The sequence below is a fragment of the Centropristis striata genome, chromosome 2 (genome assembly GCF_030273125.1).
Source record: "Centropristis striata isolate RG_2023a ecotype Rhode Island chromosome 2, C.striata_1.0, whole genome shotgun sequence".
NCBI classification, from domain to species: domain Eukaryota; kingdom Metazoa; phylum Chordata; class Actinopteri; order Perciformes; family Serranidae; genus Centropristis; species Centropristis striata.
This window is the reverse complement of record NC_081518.1, coordinates 590,451-608,468: the sequence shown is the minus strand read 5'-3', so window position 1 is coordinate 608,468 and position 18,018 is coordinate 590,451. Positions and strand designations below refer to the sequence as shown.

Sequence of the window (18,018 nt, the reverse complement as noted above, 5' to 3'; positions counted from 1 at the left end):
TTTTATTTATAGCATCGTTTCAGATTTATGCACTTATTTTCAGAATATGTTCTGCTCAATATTGACGAAAATGTGAAAATGTAGAATTTTTTTAGAATGAAGTAATTATATGTATAATTCCACTTAAATACAATGTTGGTGGATGAAGTATTTAATTTTTATCATTTTTTTGTGGTTACACCATTTGACATGTTGCCGACCCTGATTTGTCACTGACCCATATGTATTTATGTATTTATATATTTATATATATATTCTATACATCATCCCAGTGTTAAACTTGGATCTCCTGCTGTTTCTCCTGCAGTATTCTGGACTCAGACCTCCTCCTCCTCCTCCTCCTCCTCCTCCTCCTCCTCCTCCTCCTCCTCCTCCTCCTCCTCCTCCTCCTCCTCCTCCTTCACCTCCTCCTCCTCCTCCTCCTCCTCCTGCGTCTCTCTAACAGGCACATTTGTTGCGTTCGGAGCCCTCGGACACGTCGGGGTTGACGGTCCCGTTAACTCGGACGGTCCCGTCGGGGATCCAGGACTTGTCCACACAGCGCTCCATCCTCTTCATGATGAGGTCCAGCAGGACGTCCACCGCCTGGTTCACGTTCTGCCCGTTAGCAGCGCTCGTCTCAAAGTACGGGATCCTGCAGGAGGAGACGCTGCTTTAATAAACACTGAAAAACATGAAGATCAACAAGTGTTTTCTCCTTATATCCACCAATAGTATCTTAATTATATTGTTCTGAGTATAATTCACCTACTGACCATAGCTTTATGTGCTTATTTAATTATTAGTATTATTTTTATGTGCTTATTTAATTATTAGTATTATTATTATGTGCTTATTTAATTATTTGTATTATTATTATGTGCTTATTTAATTATTAGTATTATTTTTATGTGCTTATTTAATTATTTGTATTATTTTTATGTGCTTATTTAATTATTAGTATTATTTTGATGTGCTTATTTAATTATTAGTATTATTTTTATGTGCTTATTTAATTATTAGTATTATTATAATGTGCTTATTTAATTATTTGTATTATTATTATGTGCTTATTTAATTATTATTAGTATTATTTTTATGTGCTTATTTAATTAATTTCCCTGGCTTTTTAACTTTGCCTGAGTTTTGTGTTCCTCTGTGTCTTTTATTTATTTTACTATGTTTTTCTGTTTGATTTTATTGTTTTATTTATAGCATCGTTTTAGATTTTTGCTCTTATTATTTATTGCTGATTGTTATATGGAAATGTTTGAGCTTTTTCATGCTTTTCAATCTCTTCAACTGTTGAATATGGTGAGTTTTTACCTAAAATATTGGCTCCAGTTGAGAGTTTTAGTTGCATGAAGTTTAAATGATATTTCAAAAGTATTTTCTACCACCAAAACATGCTCGTTTCAAGTATTTCTGCCTTATTTTAATGTTACTACAGTTGTTGTTTTTTCAAGCCACAATTATCAAAATAAGAATATTTGGATTTATTTTAAGCTATCGTTGGTTTTTCCAGTTTCTAGGTATTTTTACTTATTTAAAGAATTCTTACAAACAAAATTTTACTGACTGCACTGGCAGATAATTTGACTTGTTTCCAGCATGTATTTGCTTAATTCTAGTTATTTATTCCTTACTTTTGTCAGTTGGTTTCCCTACAGACTGGAACAGTTGAAGATGATAAAGAGCCCAAACCCATCAGCTGACTGAGACATGAGGACATGTTTCCTCTCCAGGTTGTGTTTTTAGTAAAGGTGTGTCTTATAGAGTCTCAGCAGGATATTTTACACATGTGAACTAATATTTGCTTTTCCAGGAGGAGCGATTCGCTCTGACATTCTGCTGCTGCACAGACTTTAACAAACATTAGTGCCACTGCCTCCTTGACAAACACACAGGGAGGTCCCTGAAGGCACCAGCAGAGATATATATATAAGAAAGGCTAGATGGCTGGAGGCGGAGTCACCAGCGTCTGTATACGGCGGCCATCTTTCCACAGGCAGCTCACCCACTCACAACAGGTGCATGTAGTATTTAAATAACCACAGATTGATCCATTTTAAACCAATTTTCAAACGTTTTGGTTTGTTATAAACCTCAGAGTTGTGGTTATGTTCCTGCATACTCAAGAATAATTTATATAAAAATGTATTTAAATTATTCTTTAGTATGCAGGAACATAACCACAACTCTGAGGTTTATAACAAATTGAAAATTGGTTTAAAATGGATCAATCTGTGGTTATTTAAATGCTACATGCACCTGTTGTGAGTGGGTGAGCTGCCTGTGGAAAGATGGCCGCCACACGAGGACGTCGGTCTCCATTGGCTAACAGCGTGGTGAGCCATCTAGTGTTTATATATATATCTATGCATACCCGTACTTCTCTGATAAACAGAAGGAGGTTCCTGAAGGTAGCAGTAACCCTGGTAACCCTAACAGAGGGAGGTTCCTGAAGGTACCAGTAACCCTGGTAACCCAAACAGAGGGAGGTTCCTGAAGGTACCAGTAACCCTGGTAACCCTAACAGAGGGAGGTTCCTGAAGGTACCAGTAACCCTGGTAACCCTAACAGAGGGAGGTTCCTGAAGGTACCAGTAACCCTGGTAACCCTAACAGAGGGAGGTTCCTGAAGGTACCAGTAACCCTGGTAACCCTAACAGAGGGAGGGTCCTGTCCAGGTGGACCAGGTTCCTGAACGTACCAGTAACCCCAGTAACCCAAACAGAGTGAGGGTCCTGTCAGGTGGAGCAGGTTCTGAACATACCCGTACTTCTCTGATAAACAGAGGGAGGTCCCTGAAGGTACCAGTAACCCTGGTAACCCTGGTAACCCTAACCCAAACAGAAGGAGGTTCCTGAAGGTGGACCAGGTTCTGAACGTACCCGTACTTCTCGGCCAGCTCGCGGGCCTCCTCTTCACTGACGGCTCTCTGGTCTGACAGGTCACACTTGTTCCCACACAGCACCACGTCTGGACTCTCACAGTACGCATGGATCTGTAACTGACCTGAGACACATCCAGCATTTTATTATTCATTTATTAACATTAATGTTTTATATTCACTTGACATAATAAAGTTGAAACAGCACCACACTGTAAAAAGGTGTTTGAAACCAGATCAAACAGTAAATCTGAGGGAAATGATCTGCTGCATGGACAGATAATTTACCTTGACAAGATTTATTAAATTAAAATTATTAAATCTAGAAATAAGCATGTTGAACACTTAAAATAATAAATTAACTCTTAAAACCAGATAAATGTTTGAAAAAAGTTGACAAAGACCAAAACGAAGGACATTTTCACTATAATTTTAGTTCGTTTTAGTTAGTTTTGGAACCACAAAATACAGTTTCAGTTAGTTATCGTTTTTTTTTAAAACTCTGTTCTTTTAACTCTAGTTTTGGTTGTTTGGTTAGCTTTGTTAACTATAATAACCTTGGTCCAGATACTTGTGTGTATAATCTTTAATAAAGAGGTTATAAACCGTCAGAGACGTACTCATCCAGTTCCTGACGTTGAGGAAACTCTGTTCGTTGGTGAGGTCAAACAGCAGCAGGAAGCCCATGGCGTCTCTGAAGAACGCCGTGGTCAGACTCCGAAACCTGACATCACACAGAGAATAACACCACGCAGGAGAAATATTAATATATATATCAATAAGGAGAAAGAGAGAGTTAGACCAACCAGAGCAGGTGAGAGTCTTTACCTCTCCTGTCCTGCTGTGTCCCACAGCTGCATGTGGATCTTCTGTCCTTTACCTGAGGATCCATCTGGGCCTGTGGACTTGTAGATCTGAGACAAACAGAGACAGGTGAGCTCTAATAACTGATATTAAATCTGATAGAACCAGTCCGGGTCAGTCATGGTGCAGAGAGAGGAGAGAGAGCTGCAATATACATCTGAAACTGATTAAGTCTGTCCTGACCTGTTAACAAAACCTTTAAAACAAACCTTGTTAGGACTTACAGAGATAGAACTGGAGACACAGATTTTGCAATGTCCACATGAAATCTAAAATATGAAACATGAAATATATATTTTTTGTGATTATAGAATCTTAATCAGTTTAAGCAGATGGAATAAATGTTTTTAGAGTCATCACGGTTTCTAAACCAATATTTTAAAAAAATTAAAAAGACAGAATAACAGATTATCTTAACATTAGGTATAGGAATCAGGTAGAAACATGAATTATTATTTTAATCTTTTTTCATAATATATTGTGTTGTTATTATGATGTTCTGGGCCCGTTTATAAGCTACTGATAACTTTTGGGGTTACCCTTTTAACAAGATCATGTTTCGCCGTATATTATGATTTGAAATTTTCATTTGGATTTTAAAATGATTCGTAAAAAATAAATAAATGAATGAATGAATGAATGAATGAATGAATGAATGTATGAATGAATGAATGAATGAATGAATGAATGAATGAATGAATGAATCACAGCTGTTAAAAACATTCTGAAATAAACAGAATATCCGCTTGCTGCGTCTGGATCTTTTTTATCTAAGATGATGTGAACACAAGTAATAATAAGCTGGTAAATGAAGGAAATGTACCATAAATGTTGGTGGAGTGAGTGGAGCTGATTGAAGCTGTTATCAGTGGTGCATTGTGGGAGGTGGAGGTCAGTAAAGACTGAGTCAATATGAACAGTGCTCAGCTGTTTGCCAATGGTCTGAAGTGTTTATTCTGAAGGAGGGAGCAGCGTTACTCACTCCTCCGTTTTCTGTTGCAACATCCATCAGGAGCCTTTTGTTCAGTTATTAACGCTGAGGGAATGTTGGAAGCTTCTAATCAGCAGCATGAATGTTTGTAGCTCAGAGACACGAGGAACGTTACGTCACAGCGTTAAATCTCCTTTACTCCATGTTGGATGGGAGAACTCACCACTCTCCGTTCTCTGAAGTCGATCCCAACTGTAGTGATGAACTTGGAGTTGAACTTGCAGTCTGTGTATTGGTAGAGGAAGCTGGTTTTTCCCACGCCAGAGTCCCCGAGGGCCAGGAACTTTATCAGGTAGTCATAGTCTCCATCAGACATAGTGAGAGCTTCACTTCTAGAACACACAGACACACTACAGTCACTACAATCACTATAATCACTACAATCACTCTCTCTGGCAGAGAAACACATCTCAGAATGATTTTTCTCTCCTTTAAATGAGCCGAGAGACAGAGAACCAGAGAAGTGATGACAGATCATCTAACATCTCCACTCAAACATCTCAAAATAACCCTCAAAATGCACAAAACTCTTCATTTTTCAATATGATATACTTGTTCTAATTGTCAACTATTAACCCATAAGAACCTATGGTGACACCGTGTAACAAACACTTTAAATCTTCTACAATCTCTCATATTCAGCTTTATGCCTCAGAGACGTATCAACACCTGGTGTGGTGGTCATGTGACTGAGACAGGAAGTGAAAATATGTCTGTGACTGGAAACAGAAATGTGAAAAAGTAGCTCATTTCAAAAAGCTTATTATTTGTTCCGAGGCCAAGTTTAAACCCATTTAACAATTCTAATCAGTTAATAGGATGTCCTTTGTTGCATTTCACATTTTATGTTGGACTAAAATGACTTTATAAAGGACTAAAAAAGACACAAAATGACCAAAAAAAGACACAAAATGACAAAATGACACAAAAAGACGTATACTCAACATCCTGGTGAGGTGGTCATGTGACTGTGACTGGAAACAGAAATGTGAAAAAGCAGCTCATTTCAAAAAGCTTATTTTAGTTACCAGGTTAAGTTTAAACCTATTTAACTATTCTAATCAGTTAATAGTTTGTCCTTTATTACATTTAACTTGTTCTGACCAGATTTACTGAACAAATTAAAGTCACAATTATGATATATGTTATGGAGACGCAAACAAAAAGGCATATGGTTATTTGCTTTTATTTATTATTGATTTATTATTATTTTGTTACTTAAAAACAAATCTGAAAAATAATTAGATGTTAAACAGCACTATTAATGTCACAGTTTTGATAAATGTTGTGGAGATGCAAAGAAAAAGGCAAATGTGTGCTTCTGTGAGCAGAAAATGTGTCTAGTTTTTTAATTTTATATCATAAACATAAATACAATAAACGCCCAATGTAACGTTTATGTCACAGATCTTTGACATTTAGAGGTAGAATTTTTTTAAAACATGATAAATGTGTTCTATGTGTCCACTTGTTCTGTGGTAGATCCCCATAATGTTCCTTTAAGGATTACTGTCTCTGGGTTCTTCTGGGTTAATAAACTAAAACCAAGAACTACTACAGTAGAGTTAATGTGTGGCCAAAGCCTGATGGACCACAGAGCTCCACTGTTGTCTGAAAATTATATTAAAAATACATATATATAATAATAGTGTTTTAACTCAGTCCTCCAGTCAGTCAGATGTGTTTTCATCCGCCACTAAAATCAGTTCCAAACCAAAGAAATGCAGAATTTATTCCTGTTTGAGTGACTCCAGGATGAGTCCAGATGTTTCAGGACATTAATAACCAGATGTAGCTGTAAAGGTTCCAGACAGGACAGACTGTCTGTTGTCCTGGACCACTGACTGCTGCAGCTGCTAGCCTGGTATACCCAGACTGCCTTGCACGCTGGATTTCATTTCAAACTGCCAAAGGGTCTGGAAACCAGAGAGGTTTCTTATCCCTGTTTTAGGATCCAATCACAGAGCGGGGAGGGACGGTGAGACGATGACGCGTACTACTCGGCAGACGGAAGCTTGTAGTTTTCTTACGGATCCAACATGGCTGCTGCAGACGCGAAACTCTCTTTAGCTGTAGACGGTGTTTTAAATAGTTTAGAGCCAAAGTTGAAAGGCGAAAGGTCCCCCAGCAGCTTGTTTATTGCCCATAAAATCAGTGGATGTGTGGCTGAATGACATGAGGGGGAATAAAGCGTGAAAATAAATAATCTTGCAGAAAGCGAGAACTGGAGAAGCAAAGCAGCAGCAACACTCTCTCACAGACACACACACAACAAACATCCATCTCTGTTGCTCTACTACGTCATCTGGTATAACTGATCTGATTGGCTAAGAGCTACCTACAGACGCTTTGATAGACATTCTAAGCGCCCAATAAACGGCTCCGGAGGATCGTAAACCACACCTCCTCTACGGAGAAATGAACGGCTGGTTTCCAGACCAAATCTCATTTGAGATTTTACATTACATTACATTACATTACATGTCATTTAGCAGACGCTTTTGTCCAAAGCGACTTACAATAAGTGCATTCAACCTGATGGTACTAGACATAGACCACAGGAATCAAGTAAGTACAGAACTTTGATTAGTCTGGTGTTAGCCAGGCTAGCAGCCTGCAGCTGAATACAGCTTCCGTCTCCTGACTGGATCACTAACGTGACACATATCACCGTCCAGCTTCACTGACTGCCTCCAGCTGCTTTTAGAATAGATTTTAAAATGTTATTGTTAGTTTTTAAAGCTCTTAATGGCCTTGATAGCCCCCAGTATTTGACCCAGCTCCTTCAAATCCACCAGCTACTGGCCGCCCCTAAAACTAGACCTAAACCCCTATAACCATAAAACCATAAACCAACATCCTCCACTATGTTAACCTGTGTTATTTAGAGTAAAAGGTGATTTCCTCCGTTGTTATTTAGAGTAAAAGGTGATTTCCTGCGTCCTCCTGCAGCTTGTTTCAGGCCGACCCTGTCGTCTGTCTCCGGCTTTCAGCTTGTTGTCTTTCCTGTCGTCTTTCCAGTCCAGCTGGTTGATTTAACAGCATGTAGATTACATTTAATTACAGTTCTAGCTCTCGTCTCTGCAAACACTCACAGCCATAAAAACACGTCTGTCTGTTCCACTTTTCTGGTGAATTTCTAGAGAAACAAGAGGAACATCATGTCGTAATATTTATTCAACCACAACATCCAGCCAGCTGCAGAAGTCCTGAAGATATATATATATATATATATATATATATATATATATATATATATATATATATATCTTCAGGCCGTCTGCAGCGGCTCCATGTGGCTGCCACAAAAAAATTATACCGAAATTAAATTTATTTTCTATTTCTTTACATGTTTATTTTCATTGGTTGTTGGTGTAGGCCCAAAGTAATCTGTATTCTTCAATAATAAACATGTGTTGCTTATAAACGGCATTACATTTTATGTTATTTTTATATTTTATCATGGGTCTCAAACTGGCGGCCCGCGGGCCAATTGTGGCCCTCGTGATGATATTTTGTGGCCCCCACCTTGATATGAAAGTTTAATGTGAGTTTTATATGAATGGCACTTTACTGTGTTGTGTGTGGAAGGTCCCTTTAATTACCTTTTTTTTTGTTATTTTGTCTCTTTTTTTGTAATTGTGTGCCTTTTTAAAATAATTGTATCTTTTTTAAATAATTTTGTGTCTTTTTAATATATTTGTCGGTCTTTTTTAATAATATTGTGTCTTTTTTAGTAATTCTGTGTCTTTTTTGGTCATTTTGTGTCTTTTTTTTGAGTAATTCAGTGTTTTTTTCAGTCATTTTGTGTCTTTTTGTAATTTTGTCTTTTTTGGTCATTTTGTGTCTTTTTTTTTTAGTAATTTTGTGTCTTTTTTTAGTAATTTTGTGTCTTTTTTAGTAATTTTGTGTCTGTTTCTGGTCATTCTGATTCTGCCTCCTGCGGCCCCCAGGTAATTAGAGTTTGAGACCCCTGATCTAAATGTTGCCAACATCAAGTCTAGTTTAGTTTCCCTTTGATTCTAAATCTGCTGTGAAATGTCTTTGTTGTCCAGTCTCTCATTGGCACTCGAGTCCTGGTTACATTCTGACAAAATCATTCAAATAAAAGCTGATGAAGACTTATTAGTATTGTTGGTAGGGTCGTTTAGACTCAGTAGGCTGGTTCGTCTTCATTGTGAGGCTCAAAATAAGGTTTGTGGCTCCATTATGACATTTTTGGCCAACAACTGCTCTCTAGTTAGTAAAGGTTGCTGACCCCTGGTCTACTGATGTGAATTGATTTAAATGAAGGACTGAAGTCTGGATGAAGGAATTTCTTTAGCCAATGAGAAGGAGAAGAAGTAGTGGATGGTTTCTACTGGATTAAACTCGGTCGACTGATTCTGGTGAAAACATTTAAAGAAAGCTGTGAAGTGTCATATGACCAGCATGTTTAAACTCCAACATTCTTCCCTGTAAGCCCACTGAACCTTCCTCTAAGCAGCTTAAGGTCTGGTGCAGAACCAGGACCCATGATAAATGCTCTGTGAAGGGGACCGAGGAGTCCATAAACGGTGAGCAGAGACCACCGAGACCAGAAACACCAAGACCACATTCCTGCTGCTGAGCCTGGTTTACATCAGGCAGATTTACAGTTATACACCAGCTTTTATTTCTAACTTTTAAAAACTAAATCATCAGAAGCTCTGGTCGACTCTGCTGCCATCAAACAAATATGAAACAAATCAAAGTGTTTGAAATTCCTTTAGTTGATGTTTTACTCTTTACTGTCCGTTATTCATCATGTGATTTACTCTGTTGTACACTGATAAAAAAGGTGTTTAAAACCAGATCAAACAGTAAATCTGAGGGAAATGATCTTGCTGCGATTCATTATCTTTAGGTTCACAGCTTCCCGCTACATTTTCTTTTTGATTTAAAAGCCGACAGACATTCGTAGGTATAGAGTTTATGATAGATTTATTTGGTAGAACTATAATACTATAAATTATAATGTTCAGACTGTGTTTTAACTGTTTCAGAGGTTTATTCAACTTTATGAGCACATTGTAGTTTGAGTATATACAGTAATAGTTTAGTGACACTGAGGCCTTTTTCTTTAAGACTCTGTCCACCACATTTATATCAGCAGACCTCTGAAACGACTAGAAACAGGAAACAGCAGCTCTTCTTCTGTAAACTGCTGCACAGCTCACTGTACCTAATAAACTGACATTCTGACTTGTGGTACATATCTTATTTTTGGGTATTTTTCATGGTCAACAGCTGACTGATAACTTATTTGTATTGTAATGATTTTACTCAGCGTTTCTCATGCAATATGATGAAAATGATTTACTATTTGTTCAATAAAGCATCCTTCTGACCTTTGCAAAGTTACATCAGTGCAAAAACCATCCATAGAAAAAGTCGATTTTAATTTCAGCTCAAAAATTCACTTCGTCTGCCACCATATCAGTAATCTGTGATTCTAATCTGCTCTGAAAACAGATCATTCTGACTAGTTGTGATATGTTTTTCTACCCAACTAATGAACATTATGATTGAATACTGACAGTAAAAGTTGAGTCAGTAAATGATTTCTGGTTGAGTGAAACAGGTCACAGAAGAAAACCACACTGCTCTAGATCAGACTATGTCAGCAGATCTCTGCAGACTGTTATCAGCTGAATCAGTCAAATGGTTATTGACGTCCAATCAATAACAAGAAACAAGCAGAAACCATCAGATGTTAACCAGTGAAGGTCACATGCATGCCCCATCGTGCAGAATATGACTGGTGCACTAAAAACTAACTTTAAAGCATATTTCCCTGTGGTGTCATGAGTCACCTCCCAGTCTGAGACAGCTGAGAGGAGGAAGTGACTCTGATGGAAGAGCTGATCTTCCGTTGTGTTGGGCAACATCACACAGAGCAGCAAGTCAACAGAACCAGAAGTCTGATCTTAATGACCGCCTTACATCAACCTCTCTGAAACAACTACTCCTCTAGCACAAAAAAGACATAAAATGACCAAAAAAATACACAAAATGACCAAAAAAGACTCAAAATGACGCAGAAAAGAAACAAAATGACCAAAAAAAGACAAAATGACAAAAAAAAGACACAAAATGACCAAAAAAAGAAACAAAATTACCAAAAAAGACACAAAATGACAAAAAAAGACACAAAATTACCAAAAAAAGACAAATTGACCAGAAAATTATCAAAAAAAGACACAAAATTACCAAAAAAAACCCAAAATGATCCAAAAAAAAAAGACATTAAATGACCAAGAAGACTAAAACACATGAACACTTTAACACAGTGGAGACAGAGCTGACTTCCAAAATGATTTGGCGACCCCCAGAAATCATCTGGCGACCCCAATTGGGGTCCCGACCCCAAGGTTGAGAATAGCTGCTCTAGCAGAGGAGCCTTTTCTACTGGAGGAAACTGCTCCAATAAACATTATGATGCTGCTCTCAGGTCAAACACCTCTCTGATGCTTCATTACTGCCCATCACCATATTAATATACACTGAAAAAAGCAAACTGGGTGTCTGTTACCTTCTCCTCAGTCTAACATGTAGCTTCTACTATATACAATTATGTTTTGTGGTTGAACAATTTTAAAACATGTAGTTTAAGCATAAAATGCAACAATTTTAAATTTATTAGAATAATTTATGTTAAAACAACCCAATTTGCTTTGTGTTTTTCTTTTCTAAACTTGACACCAGCTGGGGTTATATAGGTTGAATAAATAAATAAATAATAACTATTATGTTCATTTTCATATAATAAAGGTAATCTTTTAGGCTAAACCACTTCAACCTAGCTTTGTTTTGTTGGCTCATCACCATTAATTCATGTACTGGACCAATTTAAAAAGTAGTTGGAACTACCCCATTCAATTAAGTAACTCTTAATAATGTCATACAAGTTTAAATGGCCCAAGAAAACTATGTTAGTATGTTATAATTACCCTTATAAATCTAGTTGGACTGACCCTGGTAATTAATTAACAGTAACGCAAATACATCATGTTGACCCGAAATATTTACATTTTGTTAACTCAACAAAATTGTTTCTCGTTAAATCAAAGCATTTTATTTAGGTGGAAATTATTTCCATAATTTTATTACGTTCTGGGAACAAGTTTTTTTTTTAGTGTAGTCACTTAGACTCCTACTAGCTCCCAGTAGCAGCTAGGGTTGTCAAAAGTATCAATACTCAAAAAAGTATCAATACTAAAACCTTGTATCTGGAAACAATACTTATTTTCAAAAGTATCGATACCGCCAAAATATGATGCCAAGTCCCCAGAAGCTATGAAAATAAACAACTTATTCCAACAACTTATTGAGCAGCTAAACCCAACGCATGCTCTTGCTAATATTGTGCACAGCATACAACCTCAAAATATTGTTCTAATTGTTATTGTTTATTGTATTTATTTATTTTTTGCACTACCTCAGACCTGAAGCTTGTTATCATAGTTGCAGTTTCTTTTTGCACAACTGTTTTTATTATAAATATTTAACCTGTTTGGTTCTGTTCATTTTTACACGTTGCATTTTTCTTGTTGATAAAAATATTTCTGTTAAATTTTGGGGTCTTTGTTTTTATCCTGGTGGTATCGGAAATGGTATCGAGTATCAAATATTTTCCTGAGTATTGGTATCCAGTTGAAAGTTTAGTATGGTGACAACAGGAGAGAGAGTGAGGAAGGTTTCTGTGATGGAGAAGAAAACGTCTCATCTTCATCCTAACATGGACTCTTTCACACTCTTGCCCCGGAAGCAAATACTGAAATCTACCAATATGAAACATTGTCAAACTCTGCTACCTCAGGACTGTTCAGGTGGATTTGTGATGTAGAAGAATGTCAGAAACAAACCAGCCAGTCTAAACCAGGGGTCTCAAACTGGCGGCCTGCGGGCCAATTGTGGCCCTCATGACGATATTTTGTGGCCCCCACCTTGATATAAAAGTTTAATGTGAGTTTTATATGAATGGCACTTTACTGTGTTGTGTGTGGAATTACTTTTTTTGGTAATTTTGTTTCTTTTTTTGATAATTTTGTGTCTTTTTTAAATAATTTTGTGTCTTTTTGGTCATTTTGTGTCTTTTTTTGTAATTTTTTGTCTCTTTTTTTTTCTTTTTTGGTAATTTTGTGTCTTATTAAAATAATTGTGTGTCTTTTTTAAATAATTTTGTGTCTTTTTTGGTAGTTCTGTGTCTTTTTGGCCATTTTGTTTCTTCTTTAAGTAATTTAGTTTTTTTCTGTCATTTTGTGTCTTTTTTGTGTCTTTTTAAAAATAATTTTGTGTCTTTTTTTGGTAATTCTGTGTATTTTTTCTGTCATTTTGTGTCTGTTTTTGCTCATGTTGATACTGCCTCCAGCGGCCCCCAGGTAGTTTGAGTTTGAGACCCCTGCTGTAAGTTGTTTGCCAAACTGTTATTTGTTTGACTGTCTTTACATTTCATGAATAACTTTGTTTAGTTGTTTTTCGTATGTAACAGAAAGAAAAATCTGATGTAAACTAAAAGATGTGTAAATATATATGAACACCAATAAATACTTGGTTCAAAATAAATATAGTCACTTAGAAAGGTTCAACTGATTTTGTTTAGGAGGAAAGTAAAACTGGAGAGTGACATGTTTCTCCAACCTTCAACAGGTAAAGTGTTTATTACCAGATTAAGTGTCACATAATCCAGGACTTCCTTCAGTCAAAACCTCTTTACAAGCAGCAGAGAAAGAACAAAACAACAAAAGAGTTCCAACAAAACCAACAACTACTACAAACCACCATTATCCTCACCTTTGATAACGACGATGAACGGATCATTTATTTCAGCTTTATTAGAAAAATGTCGAACTAATATTTGTGTTTTGTGTTTTTAATGGGAGTCACTTAGTCGTGCTACATAATCCAGAATGTGCAGAAAGTGGGAGCAACAGGTGTCAGTAATGGGATTGTGTCATGATTAATCCAGCTCTGAGTCTCTTTAGAAATGAAATAAAACGTCTTAGTCTGTTTTTAAAAACATCAACAAAGTCTGAAAACACTAATGTGTGTTTCACCTTCATTCATACTTGACTTCTAAATAAAATCATATCTGGATGGACTGATTTCAGTGTGACAAAATACTGGATGTTGAAATTATCTTTAAATATCTTAATCTTTCAAAAAAGTGATTTGTGTGTATTTATAGTCAGAATCACTGGAATCAGGACACTTTGATGTTTTCTGACAGGCCGTGGGAGAAAGATGCTTATAAATATATCTTAATTACATTTCTGTTTGACTCATTTCTGTACTGTGCTTTGTGTTATTTATTGATTTATCTACTTGTTGTCTTATTGTTATCTACTGTTTATTGTTATGTCTGCATATTTTGGCCAGGCTTCTGTTAAAAGAGATTTTTTAACAACCTTAATAAGGCTTTCCTATTTGATATATTTTTAAATAAACCTTAATCTACCCTGATATGTGTTGGCATGTTTCCTGCTCTGGGAGTGGAGCCAGTAGCTGTTTGCCAGGCGGAGCTCCACAAACACAAAGAGCTTTAATCATCCGTCAGGAGCAGTGAAGACCCACCCTGCATGGGCACCAGGCCAACCAGGGCAGCCGGATACAGCCACATACCATAAACTATAAAGGATGTAGCATCAGAAATATAAAATATCCACATACCATAAACTATAAAGGATGTAGCATCAGAAATATAAAATATCCACATACCATAAACTATAAAGGATGTAGCATCAGAAATATAAAATATCCACATACCATAAACTATAAAGGATGTAGCATCAGAAATATCATATCCACATACCATAAACTATAAAGGATGTAGCATCAGAAATATAAAATATCCACATACCATAAACTATAAAGGATGTAGCATTAGAAATATCATATCCACATACCATAAACTATAAAGGATGTAGCATTAGAAATATCATATCCACATACCATAAACTATAAAGGATGTAGCATCAGAAATATAAAATATCCACATACCATAAACTATAAAGGATGTAGCATCAGAAATATAAAATATCCACATACCATAAACTATAAAGGATGTAGCATCAGAAATATCATATCCACATACCATAAACTATAAAGGATGTAGCATCAGAAATATAAAATATCCACATACCATAAACTATAAAGGATGTAGCATCAGAAATATAAAGTATCCACACACCATAAACTATAAAGGATGTAGCATTAGAAATATAAAGTATCCACATACCAATAAAATATAAAGGATGTAGCATTAGAAATATAAAATATCCACATACCATAAACTATAAAGGATGTAGCATTAGAAATATAAAATATCCACATACCATAAACTATAAAGGATGTAGCATTAGAAATATAAAGTATCCACATACCATAAACTATAAAGGATGTAGCATTAGAAATATAAAATATCCACATACCATAAACTATAAAGGATGTAGCATCAGAAATATATATCATATCCACATACCATAAACTATAAAGGATGTAGCATTAGAAATATAAAATATCCACATACCATAAACTATAAAGGATGTAGCATCAGAAATATAAAATATCCACATACCATAAACTATAAAGGATGTAGCATCAGAAATATAAAATATCCACATACCATAAACTATAAAGGATGTAGCATCAGAAATATAAAGTATCCACATACCATAAACTATAAAGGATGTAGCATCAGAAATATAAAATATCCACATACCATAAACTATAAAGGATGTAGCATTAGAAATATAAAATATCCACATACCATAAACTATAGAGGTAGCATTAGAAATATCATATCCACATACCATAAACTATAAAGGATGTAGCATCAGAAATATAAAATATCCACATACCATAAACTATAAAGGATGTAGCATCAGAAATATAAAGTATCCACATACCATAAACTATAAAGGATGTAGCATCAGAAATATAAAGTATCCACATACCATAAACTATAAAGGATGTAGCATTAGAAATATAAAGTATCCACATACCATAAACTATAAAGGATGTAGCATTAGAAATATAAAATATCCACATACCATAAACTATAAAGGATGTAGCATCAGAAATATAAAGTATCCACATACCATAAACTATTAAGGATGTAGCATCAGAAATATCATATCCACATACCATAAACTATAAAGGATGTAGCATCAGAAATATAAAATATCCACATACCATAAACTATAAAGGATGTAGCATTAAAAATATCATATCCACATACCATAAACTATAAAGGATGTAGCATTAGAAATATCATATCCACATACCATAAACTATAAAGGATGTAGCATCAGAAATATAAAATATCCACATACCATAAACTATAAAGGATGTAGCATCAGAAATATATATCATATCCACATACCATAAACTATAAAGGATGTAGCATCAGAAATATAAAGTATCCACATACCATAAACTATAAAGGATGTAGCATCAGAAATATAAAATATCCACATACCATAAACTATAAAGGATGTAGCATCAGAAATATAAAATATCCACATACCATAAACTATAAAGGATGTAGCATCAGAAATATAAAATATCCACATACCATAAACTATAAAGGATGTAGCATCAGAAATATAAAGTATCCACATACCATAAACTAGCATTACAAATATCATATCCACATATCATAAAATATAAAAGATGTAGAATAAACTTTAAAGGAGGTAGAATAAACTATAAAGGACGTAGCATTAGAATGACTCAGAATATATAGAGAGAGTTTTAAAGGGCACCATGTATCTTTAACTCTCTGTAGTTTTGTTCTGTTTCCTCCATGTCTGACTCCTTCCATCCTGCCTGTATTCACCTTAAAACATGTTTAAATACCATGTTGGTATATTTTTCACCTATATGACCTGATAATAATAATAATTGATTTTTTATTCTGACTTACTGGATCAACATTTAGAACCAAAAAGAAACAAAGAAAAACCAACATAAATGTGATCTTGTGATTGTGTGTGATCCTGTCATCAACTCTGGTTTTTATTCTAGTGGGACTCTGTTTGATTTGGCTCTGGTGTGATTAGCACAACAATTTTGGTCATTTTGAGTCTTTTTCAGTACTTTGTGTCTTTTTTGGTCATTTTGTGTCTTTTGTTTCTGCTTTTTTAGTTATTTTGAGTCTTTTTTGGTCATTTTGTGTCCTTTTAAAGTCATTTTGTGTCTTTTTTAGTCCTTTAGTCCAACATAAAATGTGATTTTGAATCTTTTTTTTTAACTTTCAAAACACTATCATGCTCAATAAAGAATAAAACAAAGTTCTATAATTGTATACTAAATCTATTTGAGCTTGTCTCCAGTTTTACTTGGTATATCATCATCAAACTGAAACTGGCCTCATGGAGTTTACAGCCAGAACTTTAGAGGTAAATGTACAGTAGGGCTCCACGCTGCTTTGTTTTATACTCTGATGGAGGCAACAAGTCTGATTATTTGGAGCTTTTAGAGACTCCACAGGGTTAAAACTTGTGTCTGCCAGACTATGTGGTCATTAAAATACCTCGAGGGTTTTATCTGCAGCAGCAGTGTGAGGACATTAAACTCACTAACAAGCCAAATCTAATCGATTAACCGAAACAAGTGAACACAATCTAGTGACCCTCAGCTGGTCCTCCTGCGGCTCCATAATCAACACATTCACACTTTAATAATAACATTAAAACGCTTATATTAATCCTGCCAAGATGACTAAAACAGGATGCAGACTTCCTGCTCCAACAGTCTGAACACAGACACATGAGGAACATTCACAGCTGCTGCTCTAAAACACTTTATGAGTTATTAAAGAGGAGCAACAGCTGGAGGAGCAACAGCTGGAAACATGTCACACCTCACCACCAACAGTCTGTTAGTTTACTGCCTGGTCCCGGTTCTAACACCCATAACCCACTAAATAAGAGCTGAGAGAAACTTTTAACTTCTGACAGATGCTACGCACGGATTCTTCATTTCCTGAAACCCTCTAAACCCTCTAAACCGTCTCCTCTCAGACCCCCCAGCCCCTGGACCTGGACCCGTCCCCCCGGCAGAGACTCACCCGCTCCGGGGCGCAGCTGCTCCGCGTCCTGCTGGTCAAACTAGTCTGAAGACTTTACCAAGAGTTAATTAATGATAATTTACTTTCTCCGTCTCCTCTGGGCCATTACCAGCTGCACTAACACTAACACCTCCTCTAGTTCTCCCTCCGTCTCACACAGAAACAGAGAAACAGAGAAACAGAGAAACAGCTCCTCCTC

At 35.9% G+C, this 18,018-nt stretch overlaps 1 protein-coding gene across 1 annotated transcript; it reads right to left on the bottom strand.

The window, feature by feature from the left end:
- Positions 1-409: 409 nt before the first annotated feature.
- rab27a (RAB27A, member RAS oncogene family) lies at positions 410-17,962 on the bottom strand. Its single transcript, XM_059356313.1, has 6 exons — positions 17,820-17,962; positions 4,890-5,058; positions 3,700-3,785; positions 3,492-3,595; positions 2,873-2,996; positions 410-634 (listed from the first exon to the last, which is right to left on the bottom strand). The coding sequence occupies exons 2-6, from the start codon at positions 5,040-5,042 to the stop codon at positions 439-441; spliced, it is 663 nt and encodes a 220-aa protein (XP_059212296.1). The 5' UTR covers positions 5,043-5,058; positions 17,820-17,962; the 3' UTR covers positions 410-438.
- Positions 17,963-18,018: the final 56 nt, after the last annotated feature.